Consider the following 25,910-nt stretch of genomic DNA (forward strand, 5'->3'; position numbering starts at 1 on the left):
CATCGTTGACGGCTTCCAGCGCATCTCTCTCGGAGCGAACGAGGCGCAACGCCATTAATTTACGTTGAAGAAGTGTATATAACGAATTGGAATGACAAATGGATACAGGACAAGAATTTGTAATCATGATTATAAGATGGTTTTGGGTCGGAGGTTGGTTAATTAAATAACAATAACACAAAACAGATTTGAAAAAAAAAAAGTTCCAAACAAAATAAGGGGGGACCGATCGCTTTCATTGTTTAAGGACAAGGAATATTCTTGACGGATGATAACTGATCCACAATAACCCGAACGTCGGCGATCGGCAGATCATCAAGATCCGTATCTCAACAGAGGTTATTGAACGCTCGCAGACTTTAGTATCACACCGAGATAGAAACGAGAGTGGGAGAAAAAGAGATATAGATAATTATAGGTGAAACATCATCATCATCATCGTCAGAAAATGTGCACTCGTATAGCCGTTTCAAAGTCAAGTCCACCGGGGGCGTGGCGTCACCAAGAATTTAGGTTGTTTTTTAAACAATTGACGGAAAATAAAAACACACACGAATCCAAATAGAATTTGACAGTATCGAATACAAATACAAACGCACTTCATCTTCATTTGATTAAATTATGTTTTCACGCCCGCACATCGATCCAACTCTTGTGTGTGTGTGGTTGGCTCCTCCTGCTAAAACGTAGTACATTTTATTGCACATATGATTTTCTTTTTTTTTAAGGTTTTCTTTCGATTTGTTTTTGACTATATGGTACAAATAGAAACATGTTTCCCTTTAGAATTATAGCCACAGCCATGCACATTCCACCCATTCTCGCACTCAATTGTTTCTTCTTCTTCTTCTTCTCCTTCTTTTTTATTAAAATGTGGAATGTCCTAATTTCACGCATCCTGATGAACCGTTGGGGAAATTTTCGGTCCCATGGAATCATAGAAAAAGGGAAGGTACAACACACTCTATCGCCTTTCAAAAGGAGGGATCGGGAGAGGGCAAACAGCGTAAACATGGATAAAGTCGGAGGCGAGAAGATAGTGAAAATGAAAACGAAAGAAGCGGACGACGAGTTGATTGACAATCAAAAGAAAGATTTTTTTTTTGGTAGGGGGATGATTCGATCGAAGGAATCTTTTGACGGCGCCGACGATGACCATGACTCACGTCCACGCACAGCGGGACATGTCAAATGATATTCAAATCAGAACACACGCGTCAGGCGCTCTCCATCCGTTTTGTACAGGCCTTCATTTACTTTTGCGTTTGTATCTCTTTTTTATTATATTCTTTTGTTTTTAAAACATTCTTTTCACTCAATGTCCAAATGATGTCGAGGTTTCCTTTCATTCTTGATTTTCTCTCGCAAGTGGTTGCCGGGCTGGTTCGATTGATTTGAAGTCGTCCTAGACGTACCACTCTTTGATATCTTTCCCGCATTTTTTGGACGGGGGCGACTTCTTCTCCAAATTGACCAGGGCCGGATTGAGATTCAAAGGGCCGGCTTTCATTTGACCGCCAGCCAGTCCGGTTCCAGCCAGTCCGCCGGGCCCACCACTTCCTGCCACGCTGCCCGTGTTGAGCAAGGCGGCGTTGGAATTGCTGTGGCTCGGCGTCTTGCTAAAGTTTTTGCGCTCGTCAATCTTGTAGGCGGCGTTGCCTCGATTCTTCAACTTCAACACGAGCAAGACGACGAGGATGACAGCGATCAAGGCGGCAGCTACAATGCCAATAATCAACGCCGTGTTCTCGGCCGTCTCCGAGCTGATCCGATCTCTTGTTCGCTTGCTTTTTTCTATACAAAAACAAAACAAAAAGATCAAAACATCATTAATTTAAGAATGTGATTTATTTATTTTTGATTATTACCGTCGAGGTCCCGTTTTTTCTCCATCTCTTCTCGGTTGGCTTTCTGCCAAATGAGGTCAAAGTTATCGATCGTGGTGCGCACCCGATTGCGAGGAGTGGCTGGCGAAGGCAAGGCCGGATACGCTGGAGTCGGATACATTTTCGCCGGGTATCTGCTCGTAGTGGTTGGTGTCGTCGTTCTGACCATCGGTCGGGTCACCATCCACGCCGGGGACGTATTTACGATTGCTGTCGTCGTTGGATTCGAATTCGTTGCACTGCTGGTCGTGCTCGCTCTGTTCGTTTGCCAAAGAAGCGTAGAAGACGTGGTGGCCGCCGTCGACTCGGTTGTAATTTCATCTTCCAACTGGTGGATGGGTTCGTCTGTCACCAAAGGATCAGATCCCGATCCTTCGTAGCAATTGTCCTCGTCGTCACAGGGTCGTTCCACCGCTACAACCATCGTCGGCTTGGGCTTGGGCGGGCGGGTAGGTGGACTGAAGATGGGCGTGATCAAATCGTCTAAAAAAAACGAATCGTTTTAAATCGGAAATGTAAAATTAAATTCCGTTTCGATCGTCTTATAAAAATGTTACCTCCTCTTCCCGTGTTGTAAGATGGGACGCACTCGTCGTCGACGGTGCTAGAGACGCATCCGGATCCGGCGCCGGAAAAGACTAAATCATCGACGACGTTCGGGTAAGCAGATTCCGGCGCTCTCTGCATCGATTGGTTGTTATCTTTAAAACGCTGACGGTAGTCGGCAGGAATCGACGTGAGCAGTTCAATGTCGCCACGAATTTGAATCTTGGGATCGCGTTCAGCCGCCAAATCAAGTACGCGGATGCCATTGAAAACCAATCCGGCAATAATGCCCACAAATGGTCGATCCACTTTTGACTGTGTGGTAAAAGTATACATCAGTTTTAAAACATTTGAAATTTCATATTCACGAATTTAAATATTTACCTTCACTTCGTTCCAGCTTCCTCCAACGTGAATCTGAGACTGGCTGTTGAAGATGACTCGTTGGCGGCCACCTGGATTCTTCGTTTGGACATTGTAGTCGTCAACCTGGAGCGTTGCATTGGCGCTGGAACGTGTCAGCCGCACGACATGATGTTCTCCGTCGTTAACTTTGACGGCCACTTCACCCAAACTGTGATCGTCCGTCCCAACGTTGTACGACGAGTACAAATGACCATCCACCTATTAGAACAAAGAAAGCGGATCAAAGTCGTTTAAAAAAAAAGTGTTCGACAGTTCCCAAGGTGTAAGGGGAGGAAGTCGTTTACCAGAGTGAGTTCGAGGAAATCGTTGGACGAGGCGCTGGTTATGCGAATCAACTGCGCATTCTCCTGGACGGTAATGAACCCGAAAGCCAAGATGTCGCTCTTGGAATCAGGACGACGATCTTCCGGGAAGTTGTAGATCAAGACGCCGTGCTTGGGACCGAATTCGAAGGCCACCGAGTCTGCTCGTGACGAGAAACAGAATTATCAATTTGTTATTCCCGAGACAGTCGTGTAAATTGAATGAGAAAAAACAGGAAGCAGTTTCCATGAATAATATGCCCGTCACCGTCAAACTACAGACTATAAAGAAGGAGAGAGAGAGCAAAAGCCGAGTTGCAGTTATATAAGAGCAAGGGCTTCTCTCTGGAGAACCGGAAAAAGTCGTGTGCTGTCTGTGTGTGTGTGCGCGAAAGATAGAAATACCGTCGGAACAGGTTGGACCGCTGTACGAAGTTAATTGGCAGTAGCAGAAAAAAGTGTTCCACTGCTGGACACAGACGCCTCGGTTGGAGCAGCTATCCAAACTGCAGCGATGCTCTTCACGACCTAGTAATTGACTGTTGGGGCATAGCTCTTTTTTGTTTTGTTTTGTTTGTTTATCCTAATCTTAGACACGGGACTTGACATTGAAACAGATCGCAGTTGGGCCGGTGAATAACAAAAAAATCGATCCTTAAGAATAATCGGAAAAAGGATCCAAGATTTCACCTTCGCAGCCGGGTACGACCAACGGACTGGGCACCAGAGCATCTAGCGTCGTGTCGGGTGACTCTCCGTTGAGGTCCAAGCTGGCTAGGCAACCTTCAAAGCCGTGACGGGATTGCATTTGACGCGGGAGGAAGTTGTACATGTCTTTGCGAACGCCACCTATATTTCAAGCAACGATGAAATCAATTTTTATAATTCGTCCAGTTGAGTTTTGTTTTTCGTGAAATTTACCCAGGTACAGTATGCCATTGAGATCCAGATTCTCGTTATGTCCCTGACTAATGACAGTTGAAATGGAGTCGTCGACCATCAGCGTGTGCTGTCGAGGGCCAGGCCGTCCGATAGTCACCGAATGCCAACGGTTGTCGTTCAGGCTGTTGCGAAGATTGTCCCGGATGCGGATGGGCCCGTCGCCCAAGTTGACGGCGTAGTGGATGTGGCCGTTGACCAGCTCGATGCCAATAAAGTCCTGTCCTTTTCCAGCGTTGTAAAGAATGACTCCTTTGGGTTCCAGCGTCTTGAACTGGAAGTAAATGTTGGTCGACGAGTAGGCCTTCAACTGGGGCAGACCGACGTACGTGTGCTTGGATTTGAAATTCACCGGATGGTGAATGCTCTGCTCTCTCGCACCAAACTTTGCCGTGACGTTGGCCGAAGTGCCCAGCTGGCCGGAACGTGCCATATCGATCAGATAAACACCGTTGAAGTAGAGCTGCTGGATCTGGCCGACGAAATTCGGCTGAGCGTTGGGCCCCAGCATGGAGACGGTGGTCGTTCCCGAAGTTTCTTCGCGTTTCAAATTGCTGCCGACCAACAACGCCCTCGTCTCCAAAGTGGCCGACCTTCCAGTAAGTTCGCCTGATCAATTTTTCATAAAATTAATAAGATCAATTTCTGTTTGAGATATTTGGCTGGACTTGTGAGAGATGTTACCCTGAACTGGAGGTTCGTCGTCGATAGTCAACCGGATGGATCCTCCGCGTCGAGAGATGCTGACTTGATGCCATTGGTTATCGTTGAGTCCTTGGCCAACGAACCAAGTCTGACCGGAAATAAGATTCAGTTACGACAGGGTTGATGGGAGCATAATAATACAACACACGACACAGTCTGTCATCTTGATCAGGATCAAATCAAATCACCTTTGGGCGATCGACCGCGAACTGCGTGAATCGAAGTCGGCCACCTTCGAGGTCGAGCTCTACCCGGCCGTGAGATTGGCTGTCGCCGATGGTGGTCAAAAGTAAACCGGAAGGTTTGGGCGTGCGGAATCGAAGTCGCCAATCCTCCGCCTCACTTCGCGACGGCGAATCGAAAGCGACGCGGAAGTGCTGGTTGCCATCGAAACTCAAAGTCGCCGCGTCTGCACGACATTACCAAAAATTTGTTTTTTATTCCAAGTTATTTGAAAATGAAATTTAAAAAATAAATAAATAAACAATCAAACGAAGTGGACATTCGATTTTTTGGGTTGTTGTTGTACCTTTGCCGCACGTCGGTCCGTTGAAACTGGTGGACGAGCAGTCACAGAGAAATCGATTCCAACCTTCGGTGCAAGTGCCTCCGTTCATGCAAGGCTGCGATTCGCACTGCGGCGGCAGGACGTGGCATGCCGGACGGATGGCTCCTAAAATAGACGAATGCAAATGGGCACCAAAACTTTAGCTCTTCCTTCCAAACAGAGGTCGTCAATTCCAATTAGACCACCACTCTCTCTTCTTTTTCACTTGGCCTATTTTCTTATTTTTGACCACACGGTTGAGGTTATCGATCCGGTCAAACTTGGAAACAAGAAGAATAAGAAATTCCATTCCTGAATTTTTCGACCACTAAACACGGCAGCGTATACAGTCGTGCCGTATCAATCATGGAAGAAACTGAAACTAACAAGAGTCTTCTCGATTACCAATCTAGAAGCAGATCGACTCCAGTGTCCCGCCGATCGATTCGACACACGTCCTCTGATGTTGAGGGAAGAAGAAGAAATAAAAAGAAAATAAAAAAAAGAACAAAACAACTACTAATTGAGCTATTGGCAGAAGAAAATCCTCTCAAAAATCACGCTGTCGCTGAGCCTTGAAGTCTCGATTCGATATTTAGCGCATCTCCTCTCTCTCTCTCTTTTTAATGAGGTTCTTTTCAATCATGCGAGAGCAGCAGCTCTCGCATGTTGGCCGTCATTTCGTTCACAATATAGCTGGTGTTGTTTGATCTTCACAATTTCCCTCCTTATTCTACAAAAGTGGAGATTTAATGCCCCACCACCCGTTCTGTCGTCTACAGGACATCGATTTAACGTCGAGTGCGCGTTACATGTGACGGGAAGAAAAGGGTGGAACTAAGAAGCCGGAACAATGGGTAATCATGGGGTATAGTATAAAGTATATATCTCTTACCGGAATCTTGTTGACGAGCGAAAGCGGCCAAGTCGACGGCATTGCCGTTGATGACCAGATCACGCATGCAGCCGACGTATCCGTGCCGAAGAGTGGCCGACCACAAGCCGGACGGGATGGCAGCGTTATCAACCACCATGCCGATACCGCCAACCATGAGGGACCCATCCAGGTCAAGTTGATATGAATCTCCTAACCGACCAAGGAAAATGTCAAGTAGGAGAAAAGGACAAAAAAATTGTTAAGTTAAAATAAAAGGACAGACCTGGCGTGACGAAATCAGTGCTGGCCCCGTCCACCGTGGCCCGACCGCTTTTGCCGTTCCGTGAGATGGTGATCTCGTGCCAAGTGCCGTCATCAATCCGCCTCGATGTAGCCTTCACCTTAACGCTACCCGATCCCAAATCCAGGTGGAGGTAGACGTGACCGTTGACCAATTCCACGGCGAAGTAATCACCCTGTATTATATAACAAGACAATCAAAAAGAGAATAGGAACAATGAATCTTTGATGGGATGAATTGAACCTCGCTCATCACCGCACCCACAATCAAAAAAGCGACAAAACAACACAAACCTGTGCGTGCGGGGCTCCGTTGTTGTAGAGCAATAGTCCGTTGGGCTCGTTGGTCCTGATCTTGAACGACATGGATCCCGTTTTGGAGGCTTCCCAAGAGGGCAGCATCTTCAATTGACGACGATATCAAATGCGAGAGAAAAAGTCAAAAAGGAGAACAAAACAAAAGAGAACCTCAATGTTTCAGACATTGATCCGTATTGGAAGACGTGAAAATGCCAAAAGGAAAGGGGATAAATAAAATAAAAAGGAGAAGCCCAAATAACAAAATAGGATCAACCGAAAAAAATGACTGGGGGTAGGAGGAGGAGGAAAAAGGGGTATATAAACAAAATAGAGCGTATCGCTATCGTGTAACACACACGAACTACGACGCGGAAACAAAAATGGAGGGCAACACCCTGGCGTTCAGTCTTATTGGTGTGTATAGTCTACGAGCTTGCACGGATCGGAATCCAGGCGAAACAAAGTTACAAAACGAAGTCAAAAAAAGGATCGGCTGAAAGCCGCCAAGAAATCGACTCCTCACGACGGAAGGAATAAAATAACTAGATAGAAGAACATTTTCCCTTTTTTCTTGACGATTCTATAATTTCCGGATAATATAACTACGTATTTTTCTTTTCTCCGTCGCTATAGATACGTCATCCAGCCCACCATGTCTAGACGCCCACACGCCGACAGTTCCAAAAATAGAGCGCCAGAAAGAAATTGCGCATGATTGGCTTTCAATTCAAGACGTGCATTACGCCACACGTACTATCATTCCGGTGGGTTGGCGACATAAAAGAATAAAACACAATAATAATGCGACTATTACGCTGATGTGAAATGGATGACTAGACGCGCATCAAGATGATAAGGAGAGAGAGAGAAACTGCCCTAGATTAATAATAAGACATTAAAAGGATGACGAACGGGCGGGGCGCCAAAAGCGACGCCAGCCAAACTAATAGTTTTGACATACGTCAGCCGCGTCTACTGAATACATGCGAAACAAACGAAGAAAGATGCCAACAAGTACAAAGTTTCCGGGCTAGTCCCCGTCTCATCTATTATACAGAGGCTAGCTATATCATCATATATATAAATGTAGTAGGATACTATTACATTTGGCCATCTTACAGGCGCCACTGAATGTGTAAAGGAATGCGGAGGCGACCGTGGCTGACGACGAGCGTTAAGTATACAGTACATAACGGTGCGTGTGCGTGGGCTTTAGAATATCATCTGTCTATTATGCCAGCAGCTATATAGGGGCACCATGGCAGCACACTGCGCCATAACGTGACCAAGGTAGCAGATCCGTTTGATTTATGGACTTTTTTATTCTTTCTTTTTTCGTTCGTTTCTTTGCTGGGAATACGAGTAGTACGAGGACAACCGCCGCTGCCGGCTTCCGCCAATGGAATAACCGATGGAAATACATAGCCGATCGATTGGCTGTATATATGCGCCCTGTGTGCGTGATATTCGATTTGGTCATTTCTATTTTATCATATCATTGGGTTATCTAGGAGACGGACAAACAAAAAACAAAGAAAGATCCGTCCTCTTCTTGCATCATTACTTGATGATGGCTTGTTTTCTTAATGACTGGACACTTGAATCCTTCCCAACGGCACGACCCGTTTCCCCAGCTCGCCAGTTGGTCATTTTCACGTCCGCTTTGGGCGCGCGCTATGAAATGACAAATCATTTGAATAATACAAGATGAAGCTATCTCTCTCAGCGATGGTCATCCTGCGCGTACGGAGATCATAGTTAAGATGAGAGAAAGATGACAAGCCAAACTGATTGGCTCTCTATATAATTATGTGTGTGTATGTGGGTTGGTTCCACTTTCTAGCTGTGCGGATAGTTTCGCAATTAACTCGATCATCACGAAAATGGAACTAGCCCAGCGCGAGCATCAAGTTTGGGCATCCAAGCACAGCAGTAGAGTCATCGATCCTTCATATTCCATTTCATGTGCTGTGAGAGAGAGAGCCACGACTACTCGTAGGGAGTGGCCTCGTTATATAAAGGATCTCTGTGCTGGAACAAGTTTTGTGCAGTGGCGTGGGCGTTCAAGGGACTTGGTAGGAGGAAAACAAAAAAAGGTACACATAAAAATAGGTCGCCGAGATCAAAAAGAAAAAAAAAGCATGACTCACCAAAACCGTGTCGGGAGTCGTGAAAGTGATGGGATCGGCAACTTCGACGGCCTGGCACATCCAATCAGGTCGGCCGGCCACCGACAGCAACTTGTTGCCAGTCCGTGCCAGTTCCAAAATGTCTAGTCGCAGAGAATCGGCCGTGAATTCCACCTATTTTTATAAAAAAATCAATCGCATTAAAAATCTGCGTTATTTTCTATTAAGTACATTTAGGCAAGACCTGTAGACTGTCAAAAGCTTCAAAACATTTTCCTAAAACGATTAGCTATTCGCCTCACAAACCTTTCATCGCTAATGAAGCGAGAAAGCTTACGCAAACGCTCTCCCCCAAGCAGCTCCTGGTATATATTTCTGTTAAACTGATTAAAAGTCGTTAAAGGTCGAGCGCGCGGCAACGCCGGGAAATAGAAAAAGTGAAAACTTTTTTTGTGTAGTATTTCCTTTCCGGTTTGGCACGCGTTCATTTCCCATTTTTTTTCCACCCCGAGCAATTTCCAAGCCACTGACTTATATATGAACTTATCTGATAATGAGAACAAGACCATCAGAAACGCAGAGAAAATGGTTGGCGTAGGTGGGGGGAGAGAAAAAAGGGATGTTTTGTAAGGCATCATCACGGTTCAATGATAGATCAAAAAAATATTTTTTGGTTAACAGGATCATTTTGGAAGCCGGGGCGGAACCGTTTCTTGACAGGTATACACAGCAGCACACACCTATACAGTATATATATCGGGATTTGTTTGACACAGGCAACTAATCCCATTGTGAAATTCTCGGGACGGCGACAAGCAAACCGAAACAACCGACGACGTCGAAATAACCAACTCTCGGAAAGAATTAAAACCCGTACAAGGACAAACATTTGACGATGAGAAATGATTCAATTTCAGAAAATTTGCTTTTACTATACATCAACTTTTTCGCCTTTTTTCATCACGTTCCCTGGTATATAAGACCCACTGTGTGAGCTCTTATTGATATTTTTACCTTGCGTAGGCAGCCGATAAAGTCATTGCGCGTTCGCAATCCTGGTAACGAGCTGGATGGATCGGCGCCGCCTACGAAGAGTCGGCTGGACGAAAGCATCGAAAACGTCCCAGCCGTTGTCCAGCGCTCAGAGTGGATCCCGTCGACCGTCATGACCAACTAAATCCACGCCAAAGTGGATCATAAAAGCAGACCAAAGCAAAAAAAGACAATCATGAACATCAAAAGAAACAAAAAGTTCATTTCCCCGATTCCGGGCGCTCAGCGGAAGTCGACCGCCCCAAAACGAGAAAGTGGAGACAGCAAAAGCAACAAGAGCCGAGGCTTACGTGACATAGGCTTTCCGGTCCCGAAATCTGCCGAAAAAAGAAAAATAACGCCCGGATTAGGAGAGAGAGAAAAGCGGAAGAAAAAGAGAAAAATATCGCGGATCAAAAGGGATAAACAATGAACAAAAGAAACTGTGGAAAACACACGGCACGGAAATATTGAACGCCCACCATCAGCTTGGCGATCGTTTGCGCCGATACAGCTCGGCAACAAGAGGAGAAGAAGAGAAAAAAGCGGATTGCAAACATCTTTCAAGAGACCGAGGTCTTAAGATGGTATTAAGGCGCATACGGCTTTTCATCGGGTACAGCACACAAGTCTAAGTAGAAGAAGAAGAAGAAAGTCTACCTCTTGCGCTTTGCGGTGGATGTTGACTCGATGCCATTGGTTGTCGTCAAAACGGACCCGAGGGGGTCGAATCTGTACGTCCAGTTTGCCGCTTCCCAAGTTGATGTTGAGAGTCACGGCCCCGTCACGCAGAGTCAACGCCAGATAATCCTCGCCATCGCCTTCAAGTGCCACACACATTTCCCCCCAAAATCAAAAGAGAAAATAAGTTGTGCACCTCCTTATTATTTGCTCGCGATGAAATGACGCCATCAAGTTGTTTGTCATCTACATACAACATTAATGCTGGACTAGATTGATAGCCATAAATATCTGTATACCCGTGTAGAAGAGCATGCCGGTGGCCTGGCGCGTTTTGAAGTAGAGTGAGACCTCATCGCTGCTGCTGACGATCGGCTCGCCGCCGCTCTGCGCCATGTCGTAGAAGAAGTAGTCGTGACCCCTTAGCGTCGCTTCTGGTGGCTGCTTGGCTGTTTGTTGACGACAAACGAACGAGTTTGTACACACACATGGAAAAAAAGATACAAAATAAAAATAAAAAGAACACAAATATTGAGTGAGAGTTTCTAGACATGTGAAAATATATAGAATATCAAGTCACCGTTTTTTATTATGCGATACTTATTGTGTCTATTATACATGTACGCAGCGAAATTGTGTGTTTTTCCTTCTTCTATTTTTTCCAGGCTATTGCAATGCAAACGAAGAACATTCTATTGGCCCCATCGGGCTTATAACTTTTTCTCGACGTTTTGACAAGACAAAAAGAAATGAGTGTACCGTGTGTATATATTTATGTATCTATATATACGCTCTGCTGTAACAAACAATAAAAAGGGAAAATAAGAGAGAGAGGAAAAAGACCCTTAGGACAAGTTTTTGGTAAAATGTTTATCTGTTCGGGAGTTTTTGAAACTGGCAAGTTTTGTATTTTTATTTGTCTACACAGTGAAATGGAGGGGGGGGGGAGGGTTTTGCAGCCCGTGATAACTCTCGTCTGTCACGAGGCTTTCTCTTATTTATCTTAGTTATCGATCGTCTGACAAAACAAGAAACAGAGCCTCAGGTTAATGAACAGCACTCAAAAGACAGAAAAAAAAAAGAATTCATCTCGTGACTTTTGGTTTCTTATTTCTGGTGATTTGCGCCAGAAATTGGGCGAATGACGTCCTTCTGTTAACGACCGAAACTGTAGAACTCGTATGAAGGTTTTCCCCCTTGTTTTGCCTCCCGTGTCAGTGACCGTACATTCTGCCTGAGCTATACAGCGCTGAAATTAGAGTGCAATGTTTCCGCCTTTGTACAGTCCCCCTCCCAGACAAACTGCGGTTGTCAAAAGTCTACATCAGCTATACGACTAAACCTTACAGCGTCCATTCACATTAGAAAGCGCGTGTGCATATAAATAGTAGCCTGTACAGAGAGAGGGGGGGAGCACCAGCTGTTTAGCCATCGCCGTTTATATTATACTGTCGACATCCGAGTGGGTAGAGAAACCGAGAAGAAAGTGGAGTCGTCGTAGTAAATAGCGTAGTGATAGTAGTAGTAGTAGTATTACTTCCTTCACTATTACTCTCTTAGCGGGGTGGCCTCCCACCCACCCAAAACTCTCCCGACCCCTCAAGTTTATGGCCAACGTCAGGACCCAAAATGATGGCGTCGTCATGATATACACTCATACATGCATCGCCAAAGGGTTCTTGTGTTAGACAGTAAAGATGCGAGATGGACAAACAGGACACAGCCACCACCACCACCAGAGCTGTTGGGAAGGAGGAGGAGGATGTTTCCGGTCGTCGGCTCTCTTCACGTAGTATGTGCACCCGTCAACCCCCTCCCTACCGTGTTCCGACCATTATGTGATCAACGACGTCATTACAGGAGCGCTGTAAAGCGACCACCCACCATTGAGCCCAGTGTCGGCGTCCATCAGAGACCCTGACAGGAGAAGAAGGGGGGCGATGATCGTTCGATCGCTATCTTTATCTAACTGGGGCGCCCATCAAAAGGAAAAGGACAGGCTCAAAAGGTGATATCGGCTCGCCCACGTTAAGCAATACCCCCCTCCAGCAAAAAATAAAAAGTCTTTTGAGTTTATGCTTCAACATTAAAGCCAATAATAGGAAACGACGTCTCCTTCGGGAGGATTCTTGGACGAATCCCTATATATCATATCAGATATGCAGATATTATAAGCTCCTTTCTTATATAACATCGCAGAAGGATATATCCGTCCTACATCAAATGGGAAAATAAGAATATCAGCGCTGGCTGGTAGAGCTTTGTTTCTTTTAGCAACGACTATTTATTATGCATACAACATTATTTTCGAATTTTGTGTTTCCTCTTTTAGTTTTTTAGTTTTTTGAAGAACAGGATCACTAAAGTTAATACTCAATTTAGTCAATGTTGTACACACAGCAGTCTGCTTATTTCACATGATGGCTTCGTATGAATAATGCGCGGATAACATCCGCCGCATATGATGACTATACTATATTCACGAAAGACTTTTTCTTCCCCCCCCCTCTCGATGACGTAACTGCCGGTATAATATAACTGGCTCCCGCATCTGTATGCGTATCTCAGCTGTTTGTTTGTGTTTAAACTTTTCCTATACAGAATATACTAAATCCAGAGAAGAAGGGGAAATTTTCTTAACGCCCGTCTCATTATCGCCAACTATTTTGTAGATTTTGATTGAGCGAATTCATACTATAATCTGGACAAGGCGCACAAAGAACCACGCCCAGAGTCTGTCTCTCTCAGGTATATGGAAGTCGCCTTCTCCCAACTCGGCATGCCACACTTTTGTTTACCTCACATCACCATGGCGAATGAATCGATCCGCAAAGAAACACAGCACACACTCCTTGTGCACGCACGTATATCAAAAGGGAAAAAGAAAAAAAAAAAACCTTCCAGGCAGCAGCCACCGTCCAGGCAAGTCGCCTTCCTGTGAAACGAAACATTCGGGCGGGGGCTCTGTGCTGTGCACAGCACATGTATACTTTCTCCTTATTCGGCTGAATATTGAATGCATTAAAGGTATACATAGGAGAGGAAAGAGACTCGTCCTTTTTGAAAGGTTTACGAATAGGCTTAGACATAAAAAGAATCCTGATGGAATTTCCTCTTTGCATGTTGATCCCCCTCTCCACTTCAATCAGGAGCCGCATGCAGCAGAGAGGTCGAGTACGTGAATTGAACAACTTTTGGGCCTGTCTGTATAGTATGAACGGGGGTGCAAACTCCTTAACCCCCCCTTTTGATCTGTCAGCTCTCTAATCACAACAAGGGCCATCCTTGTTCAACCATGTAGACACACAGCAGCAGCGTCGTAGAACACGACAAGGCATCAAACCGTTCATACATGGTCACCGCATCAATTCACGATCTGATCCCGTCTGACGCAACCATCGCAGTCTGGTCAGTCCCATTTTTTGTAGATAGATCAAACGTCTAGCTGGCTGTTTAGATCGCTTGACAATGTACACACACATATACTACTACTACCCTCCAACCCTAATAAATATAACCTTCCCTTTTGAATCAATAACGCGCTCCATCTATATATTCTCCTGTCTGCTGATTCTATTATTTCGCTGTGGCTGCATATTTCCCATTTCACCGGTCGCGTCTTTTATTTGAAAAAACCTCGACGTTTCACTAGAGGCTCCTTTTTATTTTGTCTGAGTGCAACTTTTGCGGTTCGATGGGGGGAGAACTGACTGAAGATATACATTCTCACAATATCTGGCGAAAAGAGTATATAGACGGTGTGGGGAGAAGAAGAAGAAGAAGAAAATAAAAAAGGGAAACAATGATGATGAAGGGACCGGGAGTTTTTGAGTCGGACACAAAAGATGGCGAAGAAAAGGGCTTGGCAAAGTTATAAGGAACCAACGAGACGGATGACGTTGTAATGAAAAGTAATCACCAAAACCTATATAGTTCACAATCGCAAAAGTTGACTCGTCTGTCTGAGTTTAGAGACCAAGCCGAGAAAAAGTCTGGGCGCTTCAAAGGTCATCGATGGGTACACCGACGATGTTTTGAAACCCTTGAGCAATTTGATCTAATAAATCTTAATAGCGTCGTTAACCACCAATTCATGTCATTGTATATATAAACAACTGAGACGTGTACCAGTAGTCGCATACATGCTCAGAGGAGAATAACGAGTCTCTCTACTACACACTCCCATGTAAAGCAGTCGCTAGTTCTCACATGGGCGCGCTATAGAGTGCCATACCTTTTCTGGCGTACACACACACACACTCTGTGTCCCATTACGATAACACACGACATGACAATGAGACAATATAACAATAGGGGGAATGTCTATAAAGAACGTCGAAGAGAAAAAGAAGAAAAGATGACGGTGAAATCCATTTCGTTTGTTGATGGCGCTGAGTAATTATTGATCTTTCTCTTTTCTGACAAAAGGACCTTTCTTTTCGCTTTGTGTTTTTGATCCGCACCAATAAAAGTCTAAAGTTTTTCTCCGTGGACAAACATTTCACTTGATCACCATGTACATACGACAGAAATATATATTTCAGCCGATTGAAAAAGAAGAAAATAGTTTCAATCGGAAATCAATACTAACGCTATTTGATGGCGCAGCGGAGGAATCTAGACTATATACAGTCTTTTTAATGTCAAGTGGTGTCCAGTGCATGTCTAATAAAATATGTATGCACCTACACTTTGATCGACTTTTATTCAGACCAGCGACCCCTGTGACGTTTGCGGTTTCCCTAAATTTCACATTACACCAAATAAACTTTTGAATTCGACTGCTCGTGAAATTGAAACGCCTATCGATTGATTTCAACTATTAATTGCATTAGCGTCGCTACGTTTTTAGCTACAAGTAGTAGCAGAAAATAGATACGATTCAGCACAGATTTGTTTCGACTCTTGTTTGGTATCTAGCCCATACGTGTGGGAGTGTCTCGGCGCGTGCAAAGAGTAGGCGGGAACAATAAGAGCCACAGGCAGCGATATCATCACCCAGTTGGTTGCAAAAACAACGTTTGCTCGGTCCGGCTGTCCAGCGCATGAGAGTAAGGCTTTCTCCAAATTGCTTTTTTCTTTTGTTTTTCTAACTTGCTGGATCGTTACTGGGCGAGTGTTTGACCCAGGAAATTCGGATTAGTGATCGCACCTTTCCGTGTTCAATAAGAAAAAAAAAAGAGACCTGCAATGTTCTATAGCAACAGCCGCCCACACCTATACGTCAAGCTGCACCTTTAGGATATCTTGTTTTTATAAGAGACCCTCTGATCGCGTTGACCGTTTGCTCCCTAGTCGTTAATGTCATCGCACATCAACCATCGAATTGAAAGGCCCAGGTCTGATAATCATTTGCATGTTCACGGCATCAACATAATTCATTTGGGATCGATAGGTGTATGAATAATTGAGCAGCACTCACCTTTCTCACAAAAAGGTCCGTCGTAGTCAAGATTTCTGCACTCGCAGACCGGGCCCGTGTCGGTGTTGATGCAGATGCCTCCGTGCTGGCAAGGATCCTGTTGAACGCACATGTCGAACTGGCTGACGCGCACTCCCTGCAATAGAAAAGACAATAAACAAAAAGATTAGAAAACGATAAGGACAGAATGAAACAATGTCAAGTGCCAGCGAGTGCCAGCACAATATATGAGTAAAAAGGGAACAACCACGCTGTGACACACACATTCTGGAATGGTTCATGTGTCAACTTTGAGGCCACGAGCCAGGCAGCAGCAGCACGCACACACAGAATGAACATCAATCGGTGAAAGTGCTCGATTTGTTGTTGTCTCTGGTTCATTTGATCCACTGGCTGGGCTGATTCCATTCAATGGCAGAGAGAGATTCCAGATATCCAACAGTCGTGACCGTGACACAGTGACACAGTCAGCACTATTTTATCGTACAGCAGAATCACGTGAAGTTGATTCATTCATTTCCAACCGTTACGAATGAGCGAATTTGGTTAAAGTGTTGGCTACCCAGTTACATTTCACTGTATTCGTATCAATCTTTTAATTGTTTATACCAAAAGTGAAGTATTTAGTCTTAGAATGATGTGAAATGTAACAGAATAGTAAGAAAAAAAACTTACAAATAAACAAGATAGAAATGGAGGACTTACTCATAATTAGGCAACAAGATTCACTGGTTTATCAACGTGGTCGGGAATAAAAAAAGGCGCGAAATGGAGCCTCGAAAGAAAAAGAACCTTCTTCATCGATGATCAAAACTAACAATGAGAGGACACAGATTCGACCAAAGCTTAGCTGCCATTTTCAATATTGATGAAATATCAAATTTTATTTTGTTTTATTTTACTTTTATTTAAGATAACCACGATAAATTTGTATTCCTTAATTACCATAATTTTCTTTGGGTCTATCTCTTCACGTGATAATTTTATATTTAATCAATTTTGAAAATTGCTACGCAGTGCTTAAATCGCGGGAAACCCACTTCAGTTCTATTTTCATTTGTCAGTATTGTTCTTGATTGTTGCTTTTTCTTTCAAATTTCTTTTTCACGCCTTTTTTTATTCCAGACTGCTTTGATTCGACCAATTATGAGTAAGTTCTCCATTCCGATCTTGTTTAATTATTATTATTCTCCATGTAACGCTCAATCAATTTGATAGCATTTCATGTTAAGAGTAATAGCTACTTTGGAATGTAACACGGGTACTAATTAGAAAAAAACAAACAGAGAGATCAAGTAAAAGAATGTCTACGCCGTTAATTGTTTTTTCGTGTTGCCGAGTCCGGATTACACCAGCACACATAAATAAGCCCCTCCATATTTATAACGAACTCTTGCCTAGTATATGTAGACTGCAATGCGATCCACACGCGCAAGTTGAATGAAATATGCAAATTCACAAAGAGAACGGAAGTTCAACTTGAAGATTGAAACTTGAACAAAAAAAGAGATCATCGGGAATCTTGTACACACTCCCCATCTATTTTTTATTTATTAACCACGTTTGATGTGCCTCTGGTGGCATTATACACTCTGTGTGTCTCATCTCCTTTTGCGCAAGACAATGAAGTGGATGGACGGATGAAAAGTCGTAAGATGATATGTCGCCCATCTACTTACCGTCAAAATCTATTTGGCATGGGCGACGGAATAATCTCTTGGTGGCGCACAATTTTTGCGCCTTTGCCTATTTCATCTCTTTTTTGTTTTCCCTTTTTGCACGCAGCTCGTCCTGGAGGAATGAAAAAAAAAAGTCAACCCACGCCACTTTGCATTTCCCTGCAGGGTCGTTTGGCCTTCATGCCTCTCGAGTCCCCTCTATCAAACATTCGAGTCAATACTACTCGCAAAGCAGCTCCCAGTCTCTGTGTGGCATGACTGTTGCCATTTTCCAACAGCCCCCCCCCCCCCCCTGGAAAATGTGTCGAAATATTCCACCTACGCCTTTTTCCAAACAAAAAAGGGATGAGCCCGGATTGGTTTCATCCTCTTTCTGAATGGGCGCTGCTGGCGTGGGTGGTGGCTTGCAAAATCTATAGAACAAGTGGCGGTTGAAATACTACTAAATTCAAGGGGAAAGAACCCGAGAACGCGTGTTGTGCTGGGATGATGCCCAGGTTTTCAATAGATCTCAGCACTTTGTGGGCGATGGATCCGGTAGGGGGAAAAAAAATAAAACTTTCGTAAAATGGAATCCGACAATATTCGAGAGTCTAATAGGGTCACCGTGTAGTATTTTAGCCAGTAATATGGGCCGGCCACCGCAGCAGCCCTTGAAGCTTTTCTTGGATATCTAGGCTAAACTTGAGCGCCGTAAGTAGAGTGTATAGTATACTATATCCCTTGCGCCTTAATAGTCGACCCATTTACCTTGATAGACACCCCGGACAGCGGCCGACGAGTAAAGTATCAATTGATGTTTTAGGGGCTCTATAGCTCTACTCTCTATAAATGTGGAGGGACACAGCCGAGCAATATTGCTGCGGAGCTCTTCCGCGCAACTTTATGCTCTCGACAATTCGGCGCGCTTCACTGGCAATCCGGAGGATTGACGTCATCGGTAATTCACGGAATATATATATAACTTCGTCTCTCTCCCCCTCCCCCGTCTGCCAACGAGTCTCTCGGTCTAGTATAGTTGAGTGTGTATACTACACACAATGTCTATGTATATACATAGATCAAGCAGCCCGTGATGTCATTCCCCGAAAAATACTCGCTAGTGTACACCATGTCGCATTAATCATGTTTCGTTGGTCGACCAACCGTTTACTCGTTTTTTATCCCTCCTTGTAGATGATGACGGACCATAGTTCATCCTGCAGGGACGACTAACCGCCGAACGGACCGACCCTGTGCGCGAATCCAGCAAGTAGCGTCTCTAGATTGCAGCCTAATACAAGTGAAAATCAAAAGTGGGTGGGAGAGAAAGAAGAAAAATAAGAAGAAACCACTCACGTCTCACCCTGACCCCTTTGTCGAGTCGATTGATGCGCTAGCTTGGCGTTCAATAATGAACAGAGAGTGGAAAATATATACGTGAGGGGGCTATTACACCCGTGATGCACAGTCCAGATATCTATACACTCTTGGGCTATATTTTTATTCCTTTTTCGGTCTAGTCTCTTCTGCGATGGTGTGTGTAGATAACTTATTGCAATTCTTTTTGCGTCATCCCAGATCACGCACTGTTGTATAACCTGTTACCTTCACCTCCTTTAGCGGAGCCTGGGTAAATTTTTTTCCACGAAGAAAGAATTCTCCTGTGAGTTTAATGCGCAACGATTCCGTGCCGACAGGAAACCCTTGAAAGGTCGGCAATCAGCACACACGGAATAAGAGAAATCGACCAGAGAGAGAGAAAGTGAAACACTTGCGAAAATTCTTTAAAAAACAAACATTTCTTTCAAATAATAGAACAAATAATAGAACAGAGCGTTTCTTCACATCAGTTATAGCCTATACGCCTGTTTCGCTTGGCGCAGACAGTGCCGAAAAGTCTAATCGCCAGCTCGGGCGTTTGCTATGCTGGCGTCTATAATAACAAGTCGAATTTATAACCAGGACGCGAGAGAGCCTATTACGAGGTTCGCTGTTCGGATAATTAACGTCCCTTCTGTATATATCTGTCTTTACTATGTATGCACCGTAAGTCCAAACTGCACTAATGCGAATTGGACGGAGCCAAACAAAAAATTAATGATTGTCTACTAAGGGTCTCAAGATTCCCCTCGGGTCATTCACCAGTAATGTTAATACTGATAATCTCCTTTGATTGGCTTTAGACGCTTTGCTGGAGGGGGTAGAGGCCAATGACATTTCAATACGGTCTTATATAATCATAGTACCTACATACTGGTGCGGATATAGTCACCAGCTAGCGGGAATCTATAAAGTCAACTATTCAATTCGGGCTAAATGTGAAGAGGTTAACACACACAAGAGACACACAGCGTCCGTGGCATTGGCCCCAATCTCCTAGGCGTCACAGTATGTATACATGTAGTAGTATGTATAGGAGTTATTGATTCGGGAACAAAGGGACTATACTATTCTCTATACTGTGCACAAGATGATGACCGCTGTTCCGCTCGCAAGTGCATTGCCTTTGATTTCCTCCCATCACTTTGCCGGGGCTGACCCTGTATAGTCCAGGCCAGCCAGGAAGTGCGATAGAATAACTGGCGGGTCGAATCCAGCAGCAGCAGCAGCAGCAGCACAGAGTCACATACATAACGAATGAATAGAAGACTCTGAGGGTGACGACAGATAAAAAGACTAACAACACACACAAAAACCCCCAGTTTTTTTTCATGCCCTTTAGTTATTCTTCTATTTCGTTACATACGACCATGTTTCTTTTATATTTGCCCCCGCTCGTCAATAGTCACACACAATCCCACTCTCTCTCTCTCTCTCTCTACTCTCTTGTATATCTTCTGGTATAGATAAAAAGGGGACTTGACTCTCTTTCGTCTCCTGGTGGGTCCGAAAAACCAAACAAAAAATCTGCCCGGCTTCAAGTTTATTCTCCAAAGCTTTTCATCTCTCATGGACTGGTTGTTACTATGGTGTGTGCATATACACAGCAGCAGTAGCAACACAGGGCCAGTGAGAGCGATGATAATCAAGAGAAAAGGCAGAGATAATTAGATGGATTTCAAGAGGTCTTTGATCGTGGTTGCTGGCTGCTGGCTGCTGGCTGCTCTCTATATAATCTTTCAAATCCGAATCTCATTCCACGATGCTTATATAGACCGTCCGGACGTCTATACTACTACTAATGCTACTACATCGTTCAGTCAGGTATCACGTACGTGTACAGAAGAGGGCGTGACAGCGTGAGCTGCTGGGGAATGAACGAACGAAAAGAAAAAGAAAAAAGAAGAGAGAAACTTCTGCATGACTACACACCTGGTCCGCGCTCGACACACGCAAACTCTTGTTAGTAGAGAGACAGAGAGAGTAGATTATGTAATGTAGTAGTAGTAGTAGCCAGGAGCGGATTTTCTAACCCCACCAAAAAAACGAGATGGGCTGTACATACTGAGTGCATTACATTTGAAGGGAGATTTGATTACAAGTCAGATGAAATGAAAATCGCATTATGTGTGGAGCTCCCCCCCCCACCCCCTTTTTTTGGCACGGACTGTCTAATACGAGTAGCGAATTTTCTTGTTTTGTTTACCAGCAAAGGACGTCAGAGCAAATAACGAGGGAAAAAGGACGAAACAAACAAACACACACAGAGAGAGCGGAGAGATATATCTAAATGGACGTGGGACAATGGCATCTCTGCTGGCTCCGCATTCCGTCAGCTAGACACATAGTAGTGTCAAGGAATCCTTTGCTAACAGCTCCGGATGTTGCTGTGCATAGTCTCCTGTCTTTTCATTGCTCTTGTTTGTTTTGCTTTTTTTGGTTTTTTGGCCTCTATAGAATATTAAAAACAACAAAAACAAATTTGGCCATTTCTCCAGACGACAATGAAATAACAATCAAAGTCTAGTTGCCATATTCTTTTCATGAGAAACTAGTCTAGCGCTTCAATATGATTTTTTCATATTTTGTTTTCCTTGTTTAGAGTTTCATGGGATTGACTATGTTGTCCCAGTGTCTAGAGGTTTGTTCTTCGTAACTGGGGGGGAGGACCATGACCCAACTGGGCAACTCGGTTGAAGTGCAAATGTGTCTAGGAGCAGCACCACCAACCACTAGCCCAAAAAAAGGAAAAATAGGATGAAAAAGATGGATCGATTGGAAAAAGCCGAGACCCCGGGTTTCTTTCCTATACATGTATGAGAGAGACTCATTCGACACCGCACTACCACACACACACACGACGCAGAAAGAGAAAGAAAAATATCTTAAAAAAGAGGAGAAAAAGAGAGTCTTGGAATCGATATCATTCACGCCTGTGCGTGAGTCACCAACGCGCTACTATATCCAACGGCTCCCATATGATATGTACAAGCATTTGCCACCATTTTTCCAAATAGATCAAAACTGGAAAAATGGATAGGTCAAGTCCGTTTTCCACGGAAAAACCACGGAGGCAGGTATACAACAAACACAGCGACCAACTTGAACTGAAGAGAGAAGTAAAAGAAATTCTCTTTTTTTTCCTGTCACAGAGAGTTATTGATTCAATCAATACTACTCTCTCGATTCATATTTAAATGCCAAACGGCGGAGGGTTTGGTTTAGCTGCTGACAGCTCGGTTAAAAGCCTCAAAACTTTTCTACCCGGCTATGTCTGAGACGAACATTCTGAGCTCTAACGACGCGGGGTAGTCGTCGCGGTCGGGAGCTTGAACCAACAAACAACAAGCGACGACAGGAATATATAAGAAAAATAAAAACAAGAGGAGCTCATGGTTGTTATTGTTGTTGTTGGGAGGGGGTAAGAAGGGATGGTGTCTAGTCGATCGTGAACTGTCAGCTTTAGTGAAATCCCGGATGCTATGGAAATATTAATCTAAGTGTCACAGCACACACACGGATATTTTGAAGGCTTCCACATCGTTTTATATATACTTGCGACTCGAGGATTTCTTGCTGGCGCGGAGACTGGCCGACCGCATCCGAGTAAATGACGTTGCGCAAGTCGCCGCGGTAGCGGGGCTCAAACAGGACGCTGGGCAGGGCCAGCCGGGTCAATTCGGCGCCGTACCAGGCGGGCAATCCGCCAACGTAGACGGCCGAATTGGTGGCCAAAGTGCCAAAGTTGAATTCCTTTCCGCGCGAGGCCCGCGTGACCGTGACGTGGTCGACGGTCAGGGCCGTCTGGTCTCCGGTCCTTTTAACGGTGACGTTGTGCCACTGGGCGTCGCTGAGATTGCGACCGACCGTCAGGATCTGGGCGCCGGCTCCTAGATTGTAGCGCAGTCTCAGGGCTCCTTCGACCAGTTTCAACTCGAAGAAATCGAATTTGCCGCCGTCGTCGGTGTAGACGAGGAGTCCGCTGGGCTGGGCCGAGCGGAATTCCAGCTGCAGCGTTCCGTTCAATCCGGCGTTCCACTTGCGCAGCTGGGCGTACGAATTTAGCGAGCCTTCCAGCGTGAATGGCGACGATCCGGCCACTTGCCACCGGCTGCTGCTGGCCGGCCAACCGAACAGCGCCAACGAAGCGATCAACACGGGCCACCATTGCAAAGGAGACGACGGACGCCAGCAGCAGCAGCGATGCCGTCGCTTGCCCAGCACCACCCCTCTGGTCGTCGCTATTGTCTCCATGTTCCACACTGTTCCACACACACACAACGACTGTTCCAGCCAACAACTCACACGACACGCGACACCCACACGCGGCCAACAACTCTTGTGAACAACCAAAAGGAGAGTTGTGTTCTCCGAGGAACAAACAAGAGTTTAATCAACTTGAAAGAATCTTATGGATGTCTTCGTCAAGTTGCAGTCGTCGGTAGGTGGTGGTGGGGTTGTAGAGAGCGTCGTAGGGGGGTAGGGTGGTGTATATGGGGTAGGGTGCGTCGGTTAGGTTCCACTTCGATTGATCGACCGAGACCAACAAGGCAAGTCCATCACGGACGGCGTGTGTGATGGTCTGATTATCTAGTCGCACTGCACACACTCACGAAAATGTTTCGGCAATCCAGACGGACTTGGTAGGACACCAAAAATATATCCGCGACGGCAATTGAACAATAGAGTGGCCTATACGAACACGACGAAGTTGTTTCGCTCTTATATCTTCGTGAGGGACTGATTTCGTTACGCACTTTTTCGCACAGCGGAAACACACAATGAAGGCGATGATTCAAGAGTTGGGTCAAACCAAAACGAAAAGCGGGAGTCCCGAAATTTCACACAAACACAAAAAAGTCGTTGAAAATCAAGGAGAGAAGAGCAGCTCGGATCGGTTGCGACTCGAGGATGTCGTAGTCGCGTCGACTCTGCTCTCTCTATCGCGGATGTTAAGACTCGCTATAGACGAGAAAGGAGATGCACTATACAATTCTACTACGGAGCCTCCTCCTCCTCCTACCCTAGTTATATTTCCACCCGACTCCTCGTCCATCTTTTCACCCGTCCAAAGTTGAGAAACCCAAGTCGATCCTTGTAGCTGTGCTGGGTGGGGGGCGCCATGGCGCTGCTGCTGCTGGGATGGCCAGCAACTCAAGGGAGGAGTTGCTTTCAGAGGGTGGTGGGTGGGTGGCTTGGCTTCCAAGCCGATAATATTCCGCGCAGCAGCAGCAGCAGCAGCAAGCACGATACAGAAACCCCAGCGACCGATCAATACTTTTCTCCCTCCCAACGTGAACGCGCGGGAAATAGGCAACATCATTTCTTACTTTGCGCCTGTGCGGAAACGAATGTACAAAGGGAGCCACCACTACTAGACGGACCCGCCAGCGTGAATCCGTGAATCTACTGAGGAATTCTTTTTTTTTTGGGGGGGGGATATTTACACGAAAAAGAAAACGGGAAATGAAATCAAAATGTTGCGAGAAAAAGAGAAAAAAGTTTCAAAAAATTTAAATTCGGTGATATATCGACGACTAAAGGTCAGATGATATAAGGCCCCCCAAAAGTCTATTTCCCCCCCTTTTACTTTTTAGGTCATTTGATCAAATTGAAACTTTTTTTTTTTCACACGGTTATAGAAACATCACCAAAATCGGTCCATTTTTTTTTTCGTGGTTATGCGCTCCTCTCGCAATTCCACCGTGTGCGTCTGCTGGCCATGCGCCCTTTTTTTCTTCTTCTTCTTTCGTTTATTGTGTATATATGTTTTCTCGGTCGTGAAATCGCCCTGCTCGCATGGGTGGAACGGTCCCGGCGTCGCGTCCGAAAGATATGGACGTGACCAATGATTCGCTTTTGACAACGGACCGACGGACGAACGGACGGACGGACCCCCCTGTGGAGTTTTGGGCACTCGCCCACACACACACTCGATCGGGACGAAATCAAACAAATTGAATCGAGAGCCCACAGCAGTGAACAACAGACAAGCCACGTGTTTTCGATGGGGTAAAGAAGAAGAAAACCCGAGCCGTGATCAATCGCAACTCGTCGCTCAATCCCTCTCACGCCGATATGTGCAACATTCGATCCTTTCTCTTATTCCCTTATCTTTTTATTCGTGTGACACGGAGGACGGAATTTGCCTTTTGTGAGCGCCATAAAGGCCTCCAGTGTCGAGTACCTTCTCATCACCTCCATCCTGTGTGCTCGCCTTTATTGTCCGTTGGCATTTCACGCTCCTCTTTTTTTGTTTTGTTTCCTCCTTAAAGCAACAACCGCAAGAAAGGAAAAGGATCGACTTTCCTTTTTTTTTTCTCTCTCTCTCGCTCGTTCGTTCGGGATCATGTCGTCATATCGGGTGTAGCCTCGGGTGAACTCTTGAGGTATTGTGTACGTTCTTTCTTTTCTTCCGTGAGAGTCGGATGAGCGGGTTGCTCTCCACCCGGCCTACAGACTTTATTCAGGGGACCATATCGTTACACAAAAAACCCCCGTGAGTGATGGATTCCGACCTCGGAATTCTTTGGCTGTACACGCAATCAACGAGCCGTTAACCCACGTAATATTAGCCCAGATATTTAAAATTCACTCCTCTTTCTTTGTGTGTCGTCGCTGTGCTGATGCCGAGTGATGTGCTCCGTTGACTTTTGGGTGGTTTAATGTTACCACAATCGGCACCGCCGTTTCTTCCTAAAACTTCTTCCCTTACCCTCCTAAAAATAGAACACATAAGGTGTGCCAGCAGGTCCCTCTTGGACATACAATTTTATA

General features: G+C 45.1%; 1 protein-coding gene across 3 annotated transcripts; it reads right to left on the reverse strand.

The window, feature by feature from the left end:
• Positions 1-58: 58 nt before the first annotated feature.
• LOC124343571 (neurexin-1-like) lies at positions 59-24,052 on the reverse strand. Of its 3 annotated transcripts, none has more exons than XM_046796928.1 (21): positions 22,689-24,052; positions 16,093-16,228; positions 10,970-11,119; positions 10,650-10,810; positions 10,301-10,327; positions 9,972-10,130; positions 8,979-9,131; positions 6,823-6,930; positions 6,512-6,704; positions 6,247-6,438; positions 5,334-5,477; positions 4,993-5,213; positions 4,784-4,892; positions 4,082-4,708; positions 3,851-4,009; positions 3,566-3,688; positions 3,143-3,321; positions 2,817-3,056; positions 2,444-2,747; positions 1,869-2,369; positions 59-1,794 (listed from the first exon to the last, which is right to left on the reverse strand). In XM_046796928.1, the coding sequence occupies exons 1-21, from the start codon at positions 23,385-23,387 to the stop codon at positions 1,406-1,408; spliced, it is 4,974 nt and encodes a 1,657-aa protein (XP_046652884.1). In that variant the 5' UTR covers positions 23,388-24,052; the 3' UTR covers positions 59-1,405. The 3 variants fall into 3 exon arrangements, with proteins under 3 accessions (XP_046652884.1, XP_046652886.1, XP_046652885.1); XM_046796930.1 differs by lacking the exon at positions 22,689-24,052 and adding an exon at positions 16,798-16,889; XM_046796929.1 differs by lacking the exon at positions 3,566-3,688.
• Positions 24,053-25,910: the final 1,858 nt, after the last annotated feature.

This window comes from Daphnia pulicaria, chromosome 6 (assembly GCF_021234035.1).
Source record: "Daphnia pulicaria isolate SC F1-1A chromosome 6, SC_F0-13Bv2, whole genome shotgun sequence".
NCBI lineage: Eukaryota > Metazoa > Arthropoda > Branchiopoda > Diplostraca > Daphniidae > Daphnia > Daphnia pulicaria.

Coding starts and splice junctions, on each gene's coding strand:
- LOC124343571 (XM_046796928.1), bottom strand. CDS start 23,387: ATGGAGACAATAGCGACGACCAGAGGGGTGGTGCTGGGCAAGCGACGG. Junction 10,811..10,969: donor CGGCATGCTCTTCTACACGG/GTATACAGATAT, acceptor TGGCACTTGAAG/GCGATGGCGAGGATTATCTG. Junction 2,370..2,443: donor TTACAACACGGGAAGAGGAG/GTAACATTTTTA, acceptor CGTTTTTTTTAG/ACGATTTGATCACGCCCATC.